Source organism: Mobula hypostoma, chromosome 9 (genome assembly GCF_963921235.1).
Source record: "Mobula hypostoma chromosome 9, sMobHyp1.1, whole genome shotgun sequence".
In the NCBI taxonomy this organism is placed as follows: domain Eukaryota; kingdom Metazoa; phylum Chordata; class Chondrichthyes; order Myliobatiformes; family Myliobatidae; genus Mobula; species Mobula hypostoma.
The window spans coordinates 33,590,705-33,612,957 of NC_086105.1; the positions used below are offsets into that span (position 1 = coordinate 33,590,705).

General features: G+C 40.3%; 1 protein-coding gene across 1 annotated transcript in view; it reads left to right on the forward strand.

Annotated features, from left to right (window-relative positions):
* Positions 1–592: 592 nt before the first annotated feature.
* cacna2d4a (calcium channel, voltage-dependent, alpha 2/delta subunit 4a) overlaps positions 593–22,253 on the forward strand; it is a 366,454-nt gene continuing 344,793 nt past the window's right edge. The window contains exons 1-3 of the mRNA XM_063059526.1: positions 593–682; positions 1,075–1,191; positions 21,018–21,077. Of these exons, the coding sequence (XP_062915596.1) occupies positions 593–682; positions 1,075–1,191; positions 21,018–21,077 (267 nt within the window). The remainder of the gene's footprint in view (positions 683–1,074; positions 1,192–21,017; positions 21,078–22,253) is intronic.

The following is a 22,253-nucleotide window of genomic DNA, read 5'->3' on the forward strand; positions in this document are numbered from 1 at the left end:
TGCAGGTCGATGGGACTGGACAATTTATACGGCTTCGGCATGGATTAGATATGCCGAAGGCCCTGTTTCTGAGCTGTACTTCTCTATGCCTCTACGACTCTGACTTGCACAAAAAAACTGTTCAGAATTTAATTAAGTTACATTTTAATTGCTAATACCTTCTCTATGATGTTGATATTTTATAAGGAGATACCCACCACAATAAAAGCATCCCTTAGTTCACAGCAAGATGATTTTTAGCAGCAGAATACAGGATAAACATTACTAAGTTATGAATATAAAAGGTATCACTGCAATGGTGAATATTATACTTAACTAGAGATTTCTCTTGATGTTAAACAATGCATGGCTCGACATCACTGGATACAATAAAGCAGTTAATTCTGTTTGGTGAGCCTTTACAGCATTCCTCCCATAACTTTGTTATTTTTTACAGTAAGGTCACTAAAACTGCACACAATACTTCAGGACCATTTGCAGTAAGATTTACTTTACAGTCACATGCAATTGTGAGTGATCATCAGGACAAAAACTGGGTTGGATATTCCTTTCCCCTGACATCTGGAAATGTGGCAGTGGTGGCCACTAGGATATGCTCCATCTTCGATCCCCAGGTGAAATGGAGGATGGCTCGGGTGACTGTCACAATGAAGAATTGGCGTATGGGCCACACCTGCACCAAGTACAGCAGTACTGAGAGCACCTTGCAGTTAATGGCCAGATTTTTAATAGTTACTGAGAGGAAGTGCAGGTCCATAATCCCGATTTTTGTTTAGCCTTGTTTATCTACTCCAGCCAATTTGACATATTGTCAGTTTTGTTTTACTGCTCTCTACAGTAAAAACAGTTTCAAAAGTGTTTCCTTTAATTCACTATGAGTACCCACACAAAAGATCTAACAACAAATGGAAAATACAGCATTTTAATCAACTTAATGTTTATTCCACTTTCAAGTGTTGAATGTTTTGTATTTCATAGGCTCCATGTGATAAATAAATGCTTAGGACATGTTGATGATCACTGTTCTTTGTTCACAGCAGTTCATTTCAACCTATCCTGTTTTTTTCCTTGTAGAAATACAATGATACAGAAAACTTTATAAGAATTGAAGAAGTGGATGGTGTGGAACTGGTAACACAATTTGGAAAGGAGATGAAAGAAATGTTAGGAAGGAAAGTTGAGGCAGTAAAGGTACAATTTATTTTTCTGTACCCATCATGTTGTGTCTTTCAAATGTTGCACAATTTAGTTTAATTTTGGAAACCAAGCAATTTACCAGCAGGCTCCTAAATTAATGGTGTACCCAAATTAAATAGTTGTCCTTCCATCTAGGATACAAGCAGATATTGGCTGAGGAACTGGTGTAGGGGGCAGGGTTTCAGATTTCAGGATAATTGGGACCTCTTCTGGGGCAGGTGGGACCTGTACAAGAGAGACGGGTTACACTTGAACTACAGGGGGACCAATATCCTTTCAGGGAGGTTTGTTAGTGCTGTTGGGGAGGCTTTAAACTGGATTTGCAGGGGGATGGGAACCAGAGTGCCAGAGCTGACAGTGTGGCTGGGATGAAAATAAAATATGTTAAAAGTTCAAGCAAATCCGCTAATAGAAAGGTTGTGAGTGGTGGTAAAAATCTTCTGAGGTGTATATATTTCAATGCTAGGAGTATTGCGGGGAAGGCGGATGAGTTGAGGGCGTGGATTGACACGTGGAATTATGAAGTTATAGCAATTAGTGAAACTTGGCTACAGGAGGGGTAGGACTGGCAGCTTAATATTCCAGGGTTCCGATGTTTCAGATGTGATCGAGGCAGAGGAATGAAAGGTGGGGGAGTAGCATTGCTTGTTAGGGAAAATATTACAGCAGTGCTCAGGCAGGACAGATTAGAGGGCTTGTCTACTGAGTCCTTATGGGTGGAGCTGAGAAACAGGAAAGGTATGGCCACATTAGTGGGATTGTATTACAGACCACCCAATAGTCAACGAGACTTGGAAGAGCAAATCTGCAGAGAGATAGCAGGCAACTGCAGGAAACATAAAGTTGTGGTGGTAGGGGATTTTAATTTTCCATACATTGATTGGGACTCCCATACTGTTAGGGGTCTAGATGGTTTAGAGTCTGTAAAATGTGTTCAGGAAAGTTTTCTAAATCAATATATAGAGGGACCAACTAGAGGGGATGCAATATTGGATCTCCTGTTAGGAAACGAGTTAGGACAAGTGACAGAAGTCTGTGTAGGGGAGCACTTTGGTTCCAGTAAATCATAACACCATTAGTTTCAACTTGATCATGGACAAGGATAGATCTGGTCCTAGGGTTGAGGTTCTTAACCGGAAGAAGGCCAAATTTGAAGAAATGAGAAAGGATCTAAAAAGCGTGGATTGGGACAGGTTGTTCTCTGGCAAGGATGTGATCGGTAGGTGGGAAGCCTTCAAAGGAGAAATTTTGAGAGTGCAGAATTTGTATGTTCCTGTCAGGATTAAAGGCAAAGTGAATAGGAATAAGGAACCTTGGTTCTCAAGGGATATTGCAACTCTGATAAAGAAGAAGAGGGAGTTGTATGACATGTATAGGAAGCAGGGAGTAAATAAGGTGCTTGAGGAGTATAAGAAGTGCAAGAAAATACTTAAGAAAGAAATCAGGAGGGCTAAAAGAAGACATGAGGTTGCCTTGGCAGTCAAAGTGAAGGGCAATCCAAAGAGCTTTTACAGGTATATTAAGAGCAAAAGGATTGTAAGGGATAAAATTGGTCCTCTTGAAGATCAGAGTGGACGGCTAAGTGCGGAACCAAAGGAAATGGGGGAGATCTTAAATAGGTTTTTTGCGTCTGTATTTACTAAGGAAACTGGCATGAAGCCTATGGAATTAAGGGAAACAAGTAGTGAGATCGTGGAAACTGTACAGATCAAAAAGGAGGAGGTCCTTGCTGTCTTGAGGAAAATTAAAGTGGATAAATCCCCAGGATCTGACAGGGTGTTCCCTTGGACCTTGAAGGAGACTAGTGTCGAAATTGCAGGGGCCCTGGCAGAAATATTTAAAATGTCGCTGTCTACAGGTGAGGTGCCAGAGGATTGGAGAGTGCCTCATGTTGTTCCGTTGTTTAAAAAAGGATCGAAAAGTAATCCGGGAAATTATAGGTCAGTAAATTTAACGTCGGTAGTAGGTAAGTTTTGGAGGGAGTACTAAGAGATAGAATCTACAAGCATTTGGATAGACAGGGACTTATTAGGGAGAGTCAACATGGCTTTGTGCGTGGTAGGTCATGTTTGACCAATCTATTGGAGTTTTTCGAGGAGGTTACCAGGAAAGTGGATGAAGGGAAAGCAGTGGATATTGTCTACATGGACTTCAGTAAAGCCTTTGACAAGGTCCCGCATGGGAGGTTAGTTAGGAAAATTCAGTCGCTAGGTATACATGGAAAGGTGGTAAATTGGATTAGACATTGGCTCAATGGAAGAAGCCAAAGAGTGGTAGTAGAGAATTGCTTCTCCGAGTGGAGGCCTGTGATTAGTGGTGCGCCACAGGGATCAGTGCTGGGTCTATTGTTATTTGTCATCTATATCAATGATCTGGATGATAATGTGGTAAATTGGATCAGCAAATTTGCTGATGATACAAAGATTGGAGGTGTAGTAGACAGTGAGGAAGGTTTTCAGAGCCTGCAGAGGGACTTGGACCAGCTGGAAAAATGGGCTGAAAAATGGCAGATGGAGTTTAGTACAGACAAGTGTGAGGTATTGCACGTTGGAAGGACAAACCAAAGTAGAACATACAGGGTTAATGGTAAGGCACTGAGGAGTGCAGTGAAACAAAGGGATCTGGGAATACAGATACAAAATTCCCTAAAAGTAGCGTCACAGGTAGATAGGGTTGTAAAGAGAGCTTTTGGTACATTTGCCTTTATTAATCAAAGTATTGAGTATAAGAGCTGGAATGTTATGATGAGGTTGTATGAGGCATTGGTGAGGCCGAATCTGGAGTATTGTGTTCAGTTTTGGTCACCAAATTACAGGAAGGATATAAATAAGGTTGAAAGAGTGCAGAGAAGGTTTACAAGGATGTTGCCGGGACTTGAGAAACTCAGTTACAGAGAAAGGTTGAATAGGTTAGGACTTTATTCCCTGGAGCGTAGAAGAATGAGGGGAGATTTGATAGAGGTATATAAAATTATGATGGGTATAGATAGAGTGAATGCAAGCAGGCTTTTTCCACTGAGGCAAGGAGAGAAAAAAACCAGAGGACATGGGTTTAGGGTGAGGGGGGAAAAGTTTAAAGGGAACATTGGGGGGGGCTTCTTCACACAGAGAGTGGTGGGAGTATGGAATGAGCTGCCAGACGAGGTGGTAAATGCGGGTTCTTTTTTAATATTTAAGAATAAATTGGACAGATACATGGATGGGAGGTCTATGGAGGGATATGGTCCGTGTGCAGGTCAGTGGGACGAGGCAGAAAATGGTTTGGCACAGCCAAGAAGGGCCAAAAGGCCTGTTTCTGTGCTGTAGTTTCTATGGTGTCTATATTCTAGTCTAACATAAATTGTTAGAATAAATTGCATATATTTTACCACAATGGTTGATCTGGATATCGAAGCCTAATTTCTATTTAGGGAAGAGCTAGGATTCCAGAAGCCATCAACATTACAAAGTCTACGATCAAATGGTCTTTAATTTTATTTTTATCGGTTTGTTGAAATGTGACCATGCAAAAACAGTTTCAAAATAATTGACAATAAATAGATTTCAGTCATTTTAAAGTGTTTTAACAGTGTGCTGTGAATATGTCTTTACTCACTACTTTCACTACCATTAGATTAAATTACTGTTTTAATTCTAATAGCTTTTAATATGGTACAATAAAATTATTTAATGTTAGCAATGGATTGAAGCAATAATTGATAAGAAATGAAAGACCAAAATATTCTAAAATGCTGCCATTTTTACTTGATTTTAGATTGGAAAAGTGACCTTGTTATGATATCTAGAGTGCCTCAACTTGAAATACCAACTGCCCTTTATCTCCAGAGGCAATGCTTGACCCATTGAATTCCCCCAGGAGATTTTTCTCCTGCTACTGATGGCAGCATCTGCAGTTAGTCATGCCTCTCTGACCTTGGAATAGTATTTTCATTGTGAAATAATGATGAGTGTGAATATCAAAGGCAAATTTTAAGTTCCCTGTCCAGTTTTCTGAAAGGCTAACAGTGGTCCCTTTAAGTCTCAACATTTAAGTTTAAGAATCGGTAATTATGATCTTATAATTAATAAATAATTGTTAGTGGATAATTTGATTTCTGCAAATTTGGTAAGTGTTATTCATCCAATCAGTTTTGCTGCTTCATGCCTTTCATGTATTCTGCACAATAATTGATAGTATTCACTTTGCTTAATATTTAATGGTATTAATTTAACCAATACCCTGCTGATTTTAGGAGAGCAAGCTTGCCCTAAACTATTATTTTATTTTTTACTTTTCAATTTTAAAACTAACCCAGAATGTGAAAGAATTCGTACTAATAATACAATAGTAGTATCAACCATCCAGTTTTTGCAAATCTGAAAATCTTGTATTATAAAATCTTCAGTTATGACCTAGGTCAAAATTATTGAACAGTGTCTCAGTTTCTGATACCCTGCAAATAATGTAATTCCAGGACTTCAATTTTTAAAAAATGGTAAGTGAAAACGAACTTACATTTTAAATCAACCTTAAAAATGAATTTCCAATTATCATTCTATTCCACTACTAAAATGATAAAATCAAATTCACTTTGTAAATCACTGAAATTGTGCTCTCTTTGATCAAGGGTGATTCAATGTACCTTTGATTATCATGCATAGGGTTCTTGTATGAGTCTGAGGTAAGGTCACTTGATTAATGTCATTTAATTTTGCTTACTGTAAAATTTAGAGTGTGTGCAATGGAACATAAGTAGGCAGTCTTTAAGTGATTATAATTGAAAATAAAAGGGATGAACTTTCTAAGAAAAAAGTAATTGCATACAAGATCAACAGCTTTTACAGGAAGGACTGAAACCCAAACAGAGGCCTTAAATAAATTTGTAAATTGGTAAATCTGTTTATTATTGTCACATGTACCAAGATGAAAAACATTGATTTGCATGTCATTTATGTAGATCATTTCAATATAACCGTGTATTGAGAAAGTACAAGGAGCAACAATAACAGAATACAGAATTAAGTCTTACAATTACAGCGAAAGTGCAGTGCAGGCAGATAATAAGGTACAAGATCATAACAAGATAGATTGTGAAGTTGAGATAACGCCCACACAACGCTGAAGGAACTCTGCAGACCAGGAGGCATCTATGGAAAAGAGTAAACAGTCGATGTGTTGGGCCAAAACCCCTCAACAGGATTGGAGAAAAAAAGATGAAAAGTCAGAGTAAGAAGACTGGAGAAGGAAGGAAGAAATATAAGGTAGTAGGTGATAGAGATAGTAGAGTCCAGAGGGGGTTCACGAGGATGTTTCTGGGAATTAAGGGGTTAACATATGAGGAGAATTTGGCAGGCTTTGGGCCTGTACTCACTGGAATTTAGAAGAATGTTGGGGGGCTGGAGATCTTACTGAAACCTCCTGAATGTTGAAAGGACTAGATAAGATGGATGCGTTGAGGTTGCTTCCTATGGTGTGGATATCCAGAACTAGAGGGCACAGCCTCAAAATTCAGGGTGACCTTTTAGAACAGAGGTAAGGAGGAATTTTTTTAGCCAGAGAGTAATGAATCTGTGGAATACTCTACCACAGACTGTGGTGGAGGCCAAATCCATGGGTATATTTAAGGCGGAAGTTGATAGTTTCCTGATTGACCAGGGCATCAAGGGACATAGTGAGAGGGCAGGCATATGTGGTTGAGTGGGATCCGGGATCAACCATAATGGAATGGCAGAGCAGACTCAATGGACTGAATGGCCTAATTCTACTCCTGTGTATTATGGCCTTATAAGTGAAACCAGGAGAGGGGGAGGGGTGAAGTGAAGAGCTTGGGGGTTGATTGGTGAAAGAGATAAAGGGCTGCAGAAGGAGGAATCTGATAGGAGAGGACAGAAGACCATGGAAGGATGGGAAGAGAGGGGAGCACCATAGGAAGGTAATGGGCAGGTAAGGAGATAAGGTGATAGAGAGAAATGGGAAAGGGGAATAGTGAAGGTGGGGGGGGTGGAGAGTTCAAGAAATCAATGTTCATGCCATCAGGTTGGAGGCTACCCAGGTGGAATATAAGGTGTTGTCCTCCAACCTGAGTGTGGCCTCATCGCAGCACTAGAGGAGGCCATGGACTGACATGTCGGAATGGGAATAGAAAGTAGAATTGAAAAGGGTGGCCACTGGGAGAGCCCGCTTTTTCTGGTGGACAGAATGTAGGTGCTCTGTGAAGCGGTCTCCCAATCTATGGTGGGTCTCACCAGTATACAGAAGGCAACACTGGGAGCACCGGATACAGGAGATGAGCCCCACAGACTCACAGGTGAAGTGTCGCCTCACCTGGAAGTACTGTTTGGGGCCCTGAATGGTAGTGAGGGAGGAGGTGTAGGGGCAAGTGGTAGTGAGGGAGGAGGTCTCTCTTGTTTGTGAGGATTGAGAGTCCATTTTATCATATTAGGAGATCATTCAATAGTCTTATAAAATTGGAATAGTAGCTGTCCCTGGAGCCTGGTGGTACATGTTTTCAGGATTTTGTATATTTAGCCCAGTGGGGGGGGGGAGGGAGTATATCTATGGTGGGTGGGTTTTTGATTATACTGGCTGTTTTACTGAGCCAGTGAGAAGTGTAGACAGAGTCCGTGGCGAGGAGGCTCGTTTCTGTGATGTGCTGAGCTCTGTCTACAATTCTCTGCAGTTTTTTTTGCAGTTTTAGGCAGAGCAGTTGTCATCCCAAGTTGCGATGCATCTAGATAGGATGCTTTCTGTCACAAACAAGAGAAAATCTGCAGATTTTCTGATAGGTGAGTACAGAAAGTCATAGAAGAAAGAAAGGGGGAGGAGCACCAGAGGGTGGGTAAGGAGATGAGGTGAAAGAGGGAAATGGGAATGGAGAAATTGAGGGGTGGGGGGGAGTCAATTACCGGAAGTTCAAAAAATCGATCTTCCAACTTCTCTTTCTTCCATGGCCTTCTGTCCTCTCCTGTCAGATTTCCCCTTCTCCAGCCCTTTATCTCTTTCACCAGTTGACCTCCCAGCTCTTTACTTCATCTCTCCTCCGCCCCTGATTTCACCTATCATCTACTACCTTATACTTCTTCCTCCCTTCCACCCACTATTACTCTTACTCTATCTCTTCCCCCCACTTCTCATCTCTTTTTATCCAGTCTTGATGAAGGGTCTCAGCCTGAAACAACAACTGTTTATTCTGCTCCATAGATACTGCCTGGTCTGCTGAGTTCCTCCAGCATTCTGTGTGTGTTAGGATGCATTCTGTGGTGCTTCACTAAAAATTGGTGAGGGTAAAAGAGATCAGACCAAATTTCTGAGGAAATAAAGACCCTGGTGTGCATTCTTCGCTGTAGCATCTGTGTCATTGGACCTAAACAAAAGCTTGTTCCCTGACCTGCTACCCCCAACCCTACCAGAAGTCTATAATGAGCTCTTCTGATTTGCTTATTTGAGGGAAAGTTTATTGTCATGATTTGCACTAATCTCCCTCCTGTACTCTGACTCATTGTTACTTGAGAATTGGCCTGCTATAGTGGTGTCATCTGCAAACTTGTAAATGGAATTGGAGTAGAATCTGTCCATGCAGTCGTGAGTGTATAGAGAGTTAGAGTAAGAGGCTGAAGGCATAGCCTTATGGGGCACCAGTGTTGAGGATAATTGTGGTGGAGATGTTGCTGTCTATCCTAACTGAATGCAATCTATTCATTAAGAAGTCAAGGATCCAATTGCAAAGGGAAGGATTTTAAGTCACAGATCCAAGAGCTTGGAATTATGGTACTGATGGTGTAGCTGTGTTAATAAACAATAGTCCAATGCTGGCATCTTTAATATCCAGATGATCCAGAAATGAGTGTAGTGCCAGGGAAATGACATCTACTGTGAACTGGATTTGGCAGTTTGGCAAGTATCAGTGACTCCCCTTACCTTAAATGACATCCGATACACTTGATTTGCTACTGTGTGTAAGGCTGCAGGTTGTTAAACTCTGATTAGCAGTGAGCTCCTTAATTATTTAATAGTTAATATTAATACTGTCTCCTGGAAACTTGGGAGTAGATGTAGCAAAAGTCAGCAAATTTCAAGGATTTAGGCAAAAAATGACAATTTTAATTGTATTGTGTAGCACAGCCATATTTCCTCCAGTCTTAATTTTCATCAAGTCATTTTCAGATAGATAAAATCATTTTTGGTGACCAAGGATAAGCTTTCAGTGAAGCATCTTTCAGTGATCTCCTTGTTACTTTGTAAATTCAGTTCTTCAGTAAGAAAGGAAAAGAGATGGATGTGTTGGTAAATCTGATTGACATGTGACATGCTTGTTTAATGCACTTATGGATTTGGTTCAGCAGACAACACAACATTCTCTGCTGCCTTCTGATCTCCTCAATGTGCCTTCCTTTATTATTACATTTGTTCTCACTATCTTCAATGATGTACATTGTACATCCTGTACATTGATTTCAGTTCAGCGTTCAATACTATCATCCCACAGAGACTAATGGAGAAACTGTCGTTGCTTGGCCTTAGCACTGCCATGTGTCGCTGGATTCTGGATTTCTTGACAGAGAGACCACAGTCAGTCCGTGTTGGCAGGAACATCTCTGACACCATCACACTGAGCACTGGATCCCCACAAGGCTGTGTACTTAGCCCATTGCTGTTTACACTGCTAACACATGACTGTGCAGCCAGATTCAAGGAGAACCTGATCATTAAATTTGCAGATGATACCACAGTGGTGGGGCTCATCAGCAAAAATGATGAAACTATGTACAGGGAGGAGGTCAAACACCTAGAGAGCTGGTGCAGGGATAACAACTTGATGCTTAATGTCACAAAAACCAAGGAGATGATCGTCGATTTCAGACAGTCTCAGCCTGAGCACACACCCCTCAGCATCAGCGGCTCCACAGTAGAGAGAGTGGAAAACATCAAGTTCCTTGGGGTGCAGATCTCGGACAATCTCACCTGGTCCAGGAACACCACTGGGATTGTGAAACGGGCCCAGCAGAGATTGCACTTTCTGAGAAAGCTTAAACAAGCATCACTCCCCACTAACATCTTAACTACATTCTACAGAGGCGTGGTTGAGAGTGTGCTGACCTTTTGCATCACAACCTGGTACTCCAGCTGCAGTGCTGTCGACAAAAAAGCCTTGCAGAAGGTGGTTAGGGGAGCAGAGAAGGTTATTGGGGTCTCCCTACCTTCTGTTCAAGATCTCTTTCAGAGTCGATGCCTCCAGAAGACACAGTACATCATTAAAGACCCCTCACACCCTCTCCATGAACTGGTTGTTCTTCTGCCATCAGGCAAACGTTACAGGAGCATCAAAACTAAGACCACAAGGCTACTGAACAGCTTCCTCCCACAGGCAGTCAGACTGCTAAATAGCTGTTCCACCTGACTCTGCTTTGGACACTTTTAACTTGCACTGGACACTTATAACTGATTTTAACTGACATGTGGCTGTTGTGTTTTACTATTTTTTGTTATGTTTATTATTTAGTGTTGCATTTGTTATGTTATGATTGCACTGCCCCTGAGAAATGCTGTCTCATTCTGCCCTGCAGAGCTGATGTATGGTTAGAATGACAATAAAGTTTTTTGAATCTTATGTTAAATTTAATATTCCTTGCTCTCAATTTCAAATCCCTTTCTCCCGATTATCTCCTTCTTCCAATTATGCATTCCTAGCTTTATAGTTTTCATTTTGAGAGTTAGCTTCTGCATTGTGCCCACTGTAAACACAGAGGTTTCATATTTTTTGGCAGATGGCACATCCTTCACTAGCAACATTTATATTAGAGTTGTAGAAAGATACAGTAGAGAAACCAAACCCTTTAGCCCACCAAGTTTGCATCAACCTTCATCCACTCATAGACACTAATTCTACATTAACCCCATTTTTAAATTCTCACTACATTCTCATCAAGTCTCCACTCACCTACATACCGTGGCTAATAAACTTACCAACCAGCATGTCTTTGGGATGGAGGAGCAAATCAGGGCATCTGGTGGAAACCCAGAGGGCTACAGAGAGACCAGAATGGAACCTGGGTGCTTGGCATATGTTTATAAAATGATAATTATTGCATCTTAAGCTTTAAGATTTAACATCACCTACAGAAATGCTGCACAAGTTACCCTGTTTTGTTTTAGTGCCATTGACATAGGATTTTCAAGTGTGCACTTTGTGCAAAGATCCAAAAGCTCCAATTGCATTCTTTTCTCCACTTATGAACTCCAACTGTGAATAATTTCAGGAATCCCAAGAATCAGCTGAAATTCATCAACATCATGTCTGCGTTCTTTTAAAAGACAGGAGAGTAGTGGCTCCAAATGCTGCTGGAAGTCATTGCCCTGCTTAGCAAGGACTATATCCAGGAGTAATAACACAGGCCCAAAAGTGGCTACTCTGTTTTTTATTTGACACTGACCCTGATATTCTGATTAGAAAATGGATTTTGGGGTGAGGTCATTTATACCAGAGTATAAGAACTGAATCAAAGTTGTGGTGGAAAGAAATGGCCAGGGAGATCAATGCCAGTTATTATATCTGGAGAACCGCATCACGGTGCCAGAAGAACCGGACGTCACACATATGATCAGAAACCAAAGAATATGTTGACAAGACACCGCCACACACAAATGTATCAAGCAATATATAATTTACAGATCTATTCCTTTTAGAACAATAAACCTCCCCCCCCACCCTTAGTACTATGTATTGATCTGTTGTCTGTGCATGCTCTGTTGTCGACACATGCACATTTGTTCTCTCACCCTCTCTCATTGTGACGTGAATGCACTAGTTAAAGCCATCTCCTGCATGTTTGCTTTTATTTAATTGATATGTAGTTGTGCACAGCCACAACAAATTGGCGCAGAGCATGAACCTGAATGTCAGAAAATATCACAGACTGCACCGACAGTTATGGGACAAAACAGCGAGAGGTAAACAGCACGAGAAAGTCATCACAGATGCTAACAAATGCCTGAGTACAGTGCATAGCAACAGTGAAAGACGTGCTGAATTTAAAGTGAAAATAACGTGGCAATGACTTCAGTTGGGAAAGTTAATGAATTTGATAGTGCTGATGAAAGCTGGGAGTCGCATATTGAGGGTGGGTGGAACTGTATTGTAATGTGAACAATGTGGAGGAGCAAAAGAAAGCCCCATTCTCAGCTTAATGGGCCCCGAGAACATACAGTCTCTTATACAACTTAGTAACCCCTGCAAAGCCAGCAAACAAGATGTTCGATGAAATTGTTACAATTTTGCAAAATCACTTTGAGCCCTAAACTGCTGGTAATAGCTAAGAGATTTAGGTTTTACAAAAGGAACCAGTCAATAGATGAAAGCCTTTCTGAATACGTTGCAGAGCTGTGCAAACTATTCCAAACACTGACTAGCACAGAACACAACTATGCATAGGTCGACCAAGAGGCCCTTAGTCGAGTATGGGGAATAAAGAAGTTCCACCACTACCTCTACAGACAAAGGTTTATGCTAGTGACAGATCACCAGCCCCTTGCGTCCATTTTCAATCCCAGGAAGGGAATTCCAGTGATGACTGTTACAAAGTTGGGCACTATATTTAGGAGCCCACTCTTATAGAGTTCAAGGGTACCAAACAACACAGCTTGTCACATCTTCCAGTATTGGCAACTAAAGAAGAAAAGTCTTTATACTGTAACCCAGCAGAAGTGTTCCACACTGCACTAGTGGACCAATTGCCAGTAACAAATTCTGAAATACAAAGGAAAACAACTTTGTCAAGAGTTCATAAAATTACCATGCAAGGATGGTCGGCTCATGGTAACCCTATTTTTCCAGAGTTCTCAGCAAGACAAGACCAACTGTCAGTATGTCAAAGAAAACTGATGTGTGGATCTTGTGTTGTGATTCCCTCTCAACTGTGCACTAGAGTGTTAGAGAATCTGCATGAAGGACACCTGGGTACAGTCAAGATGAAAAGTCTCGCCCATAGTTACATGTGGTAGCCAGGAATTGATAAACAGATTGCAAACTTGGCCAAAAGCTGTTCAAAATGCCAAAGAGTTCAAAATGCACTCCCACAGGCACCGTTAAACCGGTGGGAGTGGCCATCATCACCATAGCAAAGAGTATGTATTGACTTTGCTGGGCCATTCATGGGCTTCATCTTCCTGATTGCTGTGGATGCTCATTTGAAGTGGCTGGAGGTTATACCAAAATCAACCACCTCCTCTGCCCTGAGGACTATCATTGCCAGAAGCAGTTTACCAGAACAAATTGTGAGTGACAACGAACTACAATACAGGTCAGAAGCATTCAGATTGTTCATGAAGAAAAGTGGCGTCAGACATTTCAAGTCATCACGAGATCACAAGACAAAGGAGCAGAAGTAGGCCATTCGGCCCATCGAGTCTGCTCCGCCACTCCACCATCAGCTAAACTATTCTCCACTCAAACTCCACCGTCTTCAGCTGCATGGTGAACAGGCCTCGTTGCAAAGCCCAGATCACTGCCCCAATTCGCACAGCCCACCTCCACATCGATCTCCACTGTCATCTCCTCATCACCCAGCAATGAATGGGTTAGCTGAGAGGTTTATCCAAACCTTCAAGAAGTCCATTAAAGCGATGGACAAGGGGGGCGTTCCTCTACGGCACAAGGTGGACAACTTCCTTTTTGTGTATCGAAACTCTGTTCATGCAACAACAAATCAAACACCTGCAATGCTGTTCATGGACAGGAATCTGGGATCTCACATAGACCTCCTGAAACCAGATCTATGGAGGGAAGTACAGAATAAACAGTTCAGCCAGTTGCCAAGTGAAGCAGCAAGGAGCTTCGAGATTGGACAGGAAGTCCAAGCATGTGATTACCAAGAAGACAAGTAGGCACCCGGTAAGATAGCTTAAGAACTGGACCACTAACGTACACAATGGATGTTGGAGATCAGACACGGAAACATCATGTGGACCAGATACTGGATGCTCAACTGAAGAACACGCCGTGAGTCGACTACATCCAACAAGACAGACACATTACAATCACTGGACTTACCTCTCAGTGATGATGTCACTGACAGCAATGTGACACCGGAAACCGAGAATGTGGCCTTAGACAAAACACCTGAAAGAAACAGAGCGCCACACAAAAGACTGAACCTTTAGAACTGTGAAGTTAGTTATCAACTGTTATTGCGAAAGCATGTTTATTTGGAATATGGGTTTATGAAACGGAAATTGAATGTTTTGTACATATACAGTTTTATGTTGCCTTAATCTAAAGGGGGAGGAAGTGTAACGTATGGGTCTATTTCTTCCAGAACAATCCCGCCACCCCCCCTTGCCTTAGCACTACATATTGATCTGTTGTCTGCAGGTGCACAGATGTCTACACATGTGAATTTCTCTTTCTCTCTCTCCTTGCAATGTGAATACACCAGTCAAAGCCATCTCCTCAGTGTGTGTTTTTACTTAATTCATATATGGTTGTGCACAAACATAACATAACACTTGTCACATTTCATTCACCACAACTTGCCTATTGCTCAACTAACAATAGTCTTCAACAGTTAGATTTTCCATATCATAATTATGTTCCCCATTACACTTACTGCTATAAGAACATTCACTCAGACACCTTGTTGTGTTGCATATGCTTCCAGTTATTCAGACTTGGCAATCAGATCACCGGCATGCATTGAATCATAATTAAATGTGAGTTAAACATGGTATTAATTATGTAGAAATGGGTTATCATTAAATTGAATACTATAATAAAAATGCCTTGTCATTTTTAATTCAATTTCTCATCATGGTTAAGTGTTCTTACCATTCCCAACTTCACTACTACTGTTAGGTGGCCTGTACACAACTTCCACCAGCGTTTTCTGCCCCTTAGTGTTATGCAGCTCTACCCATATCGATTGCACATCCTCCTGGCTAATGTCCTTCCTTTCTATTGCGTTAATCTGCTCTCTAACCAGCAATGCTACCCCACCTCCTTTTCTTTCATGTCTATCCCTCCTGAATATTGAATATCCCTGAATGTTGAGCTCCCATCCTTGGTCACCCTGGAGCCATGTCTCTGTGATCCCAACTATATCATATTCATTAATAACTATCTGCACATTCAATTCATCCACCTTGTTAGGAATGCTCCTTGCATTGACATAGGCTTGCTTTTACAACACTCTTAGCCCTTATACAATTGTGTTGAAAAGTGTCCCTTTTTGATCTTTGCCCTGGATTTGCCAGCCTGCCACTTTTACTTTTCACCTTACTACTTTTTGCTTCTACCCTCATTTTACACCCCTCTGTCTCTCTGCACTTGTTCCCATCCCCCTGCCACATTGGTTTAAATCCTCTTGAACAACAGTAGCAAACGCTCCCCCTAGGACATTGGTTCCAGTCCAGCCCAGGTGCAGACCGTCCTGTTTGTACCGGTCCCACCTCCTCCAGAACTCGTTCTAATGCCCCAGAAATTTGAATCCCTCTCCCTTGCACCATTTTTCAAGCCATGTATTCATCTGAAATATCCTCCTATTTCTACTCTGACTAGCACGTGGCACTGGTAGTAATCCAGAGATTATTACCTTTGTGGTCCTACTTTTTAGTTTATCTCCTAACTCCCTAAATTCACCTTGTAGGACCTCATCCCGTTTTTTACCTATATTGTTGGTACCTATGTGCACCACGACCACTGACTGTTCACCCTCCCACTCCAGAATATCCTGCAGCCGCTCAGAGACATCCTTGACCCTTGCATCAGGGAAGCATGACCTGTGCCCTATGTATAGGAAAGGTTATGTTATTTTACTGTAAGCTCTGCCCCCTTGTATATTTGCTCCCTTTCTTCCAATTCTCATTTGTGCTCTTTTGTGAAGGAGGTTTTGTTTTTGACTCATCTGCTCCTGGTCCTGGCTGGGCCAGAAGTCCAGGAGAACCACTGAAAAAGTATCATTGTACTTAGAAGACTTCACCAGAGAATACCCTCAAGTTGTTGCAGTTCCTAAATTCAGAGCAGTTCTCTCTGAATAGATCTTCCCTATATGACTCCCGGTTAAATCTGTGAGTATTTGATGAAATAGTGCAGGTGCAGGGCTTTTTTCTTGCTATTCATACTGACCTCCCGTGAATGATATAAACTGCCTGTTGAGATGTGGAGCATTTGACAAGAATGTTTTTCCATGTGTTGTACAATGATTAGCATCCTGCTTGCTTGCTTTCTATGATTCAATGTGTTTGATGCCAGATGAATGTGTGACCAAATGTTGCATCATGTGCATAGCACAGTAGAGGTTATTAATTGCTATTCATGACCAATAATACCCTAAAATTCTTTCCCATCACATGCAGTTGTAGCTGAATTTCTAGACCCAAGTATACAAAATTAATAGTAATAACATTTTAAATAGTAATTCCCAAAGCTACCTATTTAAAGTTCAAAGTTCAAAGTATATTTATTATCAAAGTATGTATGTATGCATTATACAATCTTCAGGCAGCCACGAAATGAAGACACCCCCCCCCAAAAAAACGTGTATATGTAATATATAAAATTTAAAAACATATAAAAATATTAATTATGAGGTAATAAAAGATAATTCAGCAATTCTGCTGTAATTCATCATTATCTGGATTGTTGATGGTTAAATTATTGAATTTTGTTTGGATCGTTGACTGAGGGAGGTGTAATTGCTGACACTGATGTAGAATTATCAAACAAATTAGCAATATAGCTCAATTTGTATAAGTATGAAGTACAATAGCAAATCAAAAGTCACCACCAGAGCATTATTCGGCAAAAATTGCTGAGGCAGGAGACATTGGTGCAAATAAGAAAAGAAAATTAAAATATGCTGAAATTTAAGTTAGCGAATTTTGGAGTTGGAGCCTGTTGTCGCGTGAACAAAGTCACTGGAGAGACTTAGCTGGTGGATATGAAGTAATGTCTTTATCCGACAAAATGAGACATTAGTAGGCCTCATGTGGAGACCTTTTCGAAGGAAGAGGGCTGTTCGACCCATATATGACATTTGATGTGCTAAAGATCAAAAGACAATTCCATATTTACAACGCATCCACAATGTTTCCTTTGAACTACATACAAACTTCACACTTCCCGCTTTGCACCCACACCACAGACACCTAAATGCATTTTATTCAGCATTGTCTTGTCTTCCTATTAACTGTGATTCGTGGCTTTTAGGCACCCGCTGCATTTTAAATTTAATTTACAGTTTATCTTCATATTTGAAGATTGGTGGCTGAAGTTAGTTGCTGAAGTTATTTGATACATGTACTAACCCCAAAAACACCCTAACAGAGACAAGACATTATGGAGTTGGGGTAATTAGCTGATTCAGCAGAGGTCAAAGTGGATGCAACACATATGGTAGGCTGGAGGAGATTAAAGAGGTAAAAAAGAGAGATTTGAATATTAGATTAGGAATTCTAGAATGATGACATTGCCGATTCATGAGCCAGAATATATCAGTAAATTCAGATGTAAATAAATTAATTTGCGTGTGTTTGGATATGGGGAGGACATGACGATAACCAGGAGAATATTCGAAAATTTGAATCTAGAAGTAACTAATTTCAGGAGCGGAATGGAGACATAAGAAACTGTAGTTGCTGGATGTGGAGAGAAAAAAGCAAAGTGCTAAAGGAATTCAGCAGATCAGACAGCACTTGTTGAGGCAAATGGGATAGTTGACATTTGGATTTGGGACCCTGCATCAAGACTGAGTGTGAAAGGAAAATAGCCAATACAGAGAGATGAGACAAGAGGGGTAAGTGTGAGATAATACATTTTGGGAAGGCAACAAGTCAAGGACATAATAAATAGCTGTGCCCTAGGAAGGGCTGAGAAACTGGTATACACCCAAGAATCCATGAACGTGGCAGCCTGGTAGGTAAGATTGTTGCGAAGATATACAGAATGCTTGAATTGTTTGGGGGTGAGAACATAAATCTGGAATACCGTGTGCAGTCCTGGTCACTGTGCTATCAGAAGGAAGTGATTATACTGTAGAGGGCACAGAGGAGAGTCAAAAGAATATTGCCTGGCATGGAGAGTTTTAAGTTATGAGGAGTCACTGGGTAGTGTGAATCTCTTTCTTTTGGAGCAGAGGATGCTGAAGGGATCCATTATTGAGGGGCATAGGCAGGTACCTTTCTCTTACCCTTTGCTTTAACCTATGTGTGTGGCTTTAACATATCTATATTGAGCTGCTTTTCCCTGTTGCAGTTATTTCTAAAACTAGAAGTTTAAGATAAGGGGTAGCAGAGTTAAACTGGATCTGAGGAAGAATATTTTTGCCCAGAATATGGTTAGAAGCTGGACCACTCTGCCTGATTAGTGATGGATTCACTATATTTAAGAAGTACTTAGTTGAGGGTATTGAAAGCAGTGGACCAACTGATGGAAAGAGAGGTTTACATGGGCAGGCATTTGATGATCACAATGGACATAATGAGCAGAAGAACCTGTTCCTGTGCCAGATGACAATCTGACTCTGTCCTTTCCTCATAAGAAAAGACTGTCCTTTAAAGATATTGGCTAGAAAGGGGGATGGATTTAGTTAGGCAGGAACTCGTCCCATTGGTACATTGCTCACACAGGACACAGGAAGTAAACAATGTATTGGACAGATTTATCCATGAGTTTGTAGTTAAAATGTTGCTAGAAAAGTGTTCTGCAACCTTGCCATGAATGACACAGATGTGTTGATTTTTCTCGCTTTTACGATTAAATTCTATTCTTTTAGTGGTCCACAATGACAAGCTTTGAGCACAAAACAAATTTTATTCCCATGTTAAAGTGGTTTCTCAACTTCTCTCATTTTTGAGCCTCTTAAGAACTGTTGATGAGCATGCTCCTCTTTGTAACATATTTTATCTCCATTAAGACTAAATTCGACAGCCACAAAAAAACTGGTACAGAGAGCTTGTTGCACAAATGAACCCACATCCATTACTTTCAAAGCAGGCATCATTTTTCTGTATTTAAAACATTAGTGAGAGCTTTTGGAGGGGGATTTAAACAGATGCTTATAATACATTAGTATGTATAATTTTAGTATTCTCAATCATGACTAGGATACCCATCATCGCAGCCCCTCTCACCCTAACACTTACATATTTCCATACTTCTGTCTCTGTTGCCAGATTCCACCACAGCACTTGACAACAATTAAAATGGGAAACATGAAATCCAGGTTACAGAGTTCTCTAGATATTTGTAAGGTATTTTCTTTGAGGTCAGCAACATTGCTTCACCACTAATCAAAAAATCCAGGCTTTTCCTTTGATATGTATGAAGAGGCAGTGCCTAATTGTATCCATGCAAACAATTCTGTGCTTCCAACAAGGAGAGACAATTGAATGGAATATGGGTGGAGAATTAGCAGTCAGTCCTACTATCAAATGTATATTCCCTTCAAATGCAGTCTTCTGCTGAAAGGCTGGATCACCCATCTTCAGGACAACACACAAAACTAAATTCAAGAGAGGACAAACCTGATCATTAGCAAAACTGGAACCCTGTTATATTAGATTGAGGAGAAACAAACTAGCCTAAATACCGAAAAAAGGACTATAAGGAAATATGATTCGCATGGGCTGCTTTCTTTATACTTCTTGTATATATATTTGAGCTCCAATTCTTTGCTATTTCTGGTTTCTGTTCAACATTTCAAATTGTAGCACTTGCCTAAGGACATTAGCACTAAAAAAAAGTTCCCTTGAATACACAGGAATTTTCAATGTTGTATTTTGAACTGTGAACACGAGGGAAATATAGAAAATAAGCACAGCAGTAACAGACACTCAATACTGGATGAAGCCAGCAGAAGTAAAAGATCAGAGTAGGGAGTAAAGGAAGAGGGGTGGAGGATTTGTTTGGACCATAAGATATAGGAGCAGAAGTAGGCCATTCGGCCCATCATTTACCATAAGGAGAAATCAATGTTCATGCACCTCCGCATCATCTGCTACCCCAATGCATCCATATGCTACCCCTACCTCCTACTGAATTATATTCAGTGACTTGGCCTCTACTTCCTTCCATTATAGAACGTTCCCTAGTTTCACTGTGATCCCTGCTTAAAGAACATCCCACTCCACACCCTTACCTCACAGCCTACCAAGGGAAATGCCATTCTCATATCCAGTCTGTCTAGTCCTGACAGAATTTCAACTGTTTCAATCATACTCTCTCATTATGAGTATCTGCACATTTAGTTCTATTTTCTGCTTTTGTCCTAATTTTTATTTACTCATGGTTATCCAACTGATAGGTGATTTAAAAAAATAATCATTTTGGGTGGCACAACACTTTAGGGAGGGCTTTGCCAATCTAATGTGTTGTGCCACCAAATTTCTGTCTTTGAAGATTGATAGCTGCAATTGCTTGCAACAAAACTTCAATACGCTTAATGTCAGCATCTATTGGCCTTGGCATTCGTTTTTATAAAATCAATGCCCAGAACTACTTAATACTACATATTTGAAGTCAGTAGCCAGCATTGTTTCAAAGGCTGTGACTTCAAATGCTTTCAGTGATTTCAGAATTTCTCAACAACTTTAACTCTCTCCTGTATGTCACTCTTAACATCTAAATCATCAATCAAGAAAATCTGTGTGTTTAGGTGCTAATATTTGTTTGATGATGCCTTTGTGATGAGAGATTCTACCATATTAATAATACTGTATGAGATACATATTTGGTTATTTGTCTATGTTCTCCACAAATTCCACTTGCTCCCAGTATTTTCTAGTTTAGCCTTTTTGTTTTCTCTCATGTGGAGTATAAATTGGGCAATGAATTGTTTATTTTTTCTGTGCAGAGACTGGTAGATGCTGCGGAGGAAGCTGATTTATACCATGAATATAAGATGGATTTTGAGGTGAGTAATCAGTGCTAAAATCTGTAAACGCAGCACTCAAGGGTTCTTCCTATGATGTTGAAATGTAGTAAAAACATGATTAACCCAAGTAAAAAAATCACTTTTGTAAATCACTTTTATAAATTGGTGTCTACAGGACTAAAAGAACAGATAGGGTCCATGACTCTGCGGTTTTGCTTTAAAGAAAGTACCCAGTTAACCTTATTCCCCTTCTCTTTTTCCATAATCCTATGTATTTTTTGAAATACAGGATATCTGCAATTCAATTGAGACAGTTACAGCTGATCTTTTTCCAACTTTTTCTGTATTCCAGATTGTAAACCTTTTCTACTTAAAATAAATCCTCCTCACCTTTCTGCTTATTTGTTTTCTTTGATGGCCGACTGTTCTGTTAGTGGAAATAAATTACTCCCTCTACTCTGAAAAAAAGACCTGCTTAATTTTGTATGTTTTTATTAAATTTCCTGAAACCATCTTCCACACCCTATCAAAGGGTTTGACATCCTTCCTACTTGAATGATATTTTGAGCTGCTGTTTTTAAATAAGCTCAGCAGCTGGTCAGGCCCCCCTCAGATTCAGTTTGTATAAATGTCTAGGCACGTTTCCTCACCCTAATTGTTCTAGTATGTTGCAGTTATCATTGATATATTGACGTAATATCATGTAAGACCCTCTGGATTTTAACATCGTACTATGGGTGAGAGACTGTCCACAGAATTAAATATTATTTTTCTGAGGATTACTATTGCTGAGGTTAAATGCTGAAATTGTAAACTTAGCAGTGTTGGGTGGCTGAATTGTTTAATTTTTTGCAATCTGTTTTAATTTTTTAATTACTGATACTTTGACATCATGCAGAACTTTAACCTGTTTTGCTAGCGCTCTCTTAGTCAGTAGGAATGGGAATTTAATACTGGTGATAACTAGGTCCTAAAAATGAGTGTATAAAAAATGAGATGACCATTGTTCATGAGATCCTGTGCACTAGATGATGTTGGTGATATAGAAGGATCTACAAAAGCTGTTTTCCTCTCTGACAAACAGCTTTGTAGTGTGAGGTCAGTAATAAGACCTGATCGAATAATTTACAACAGGTATAGAATCCAGCCTGTCCAGGTAATATTGCTCCCTCAAGAACACTGCTCAATCTGTTTAGAATAATACCAGATGTCTGG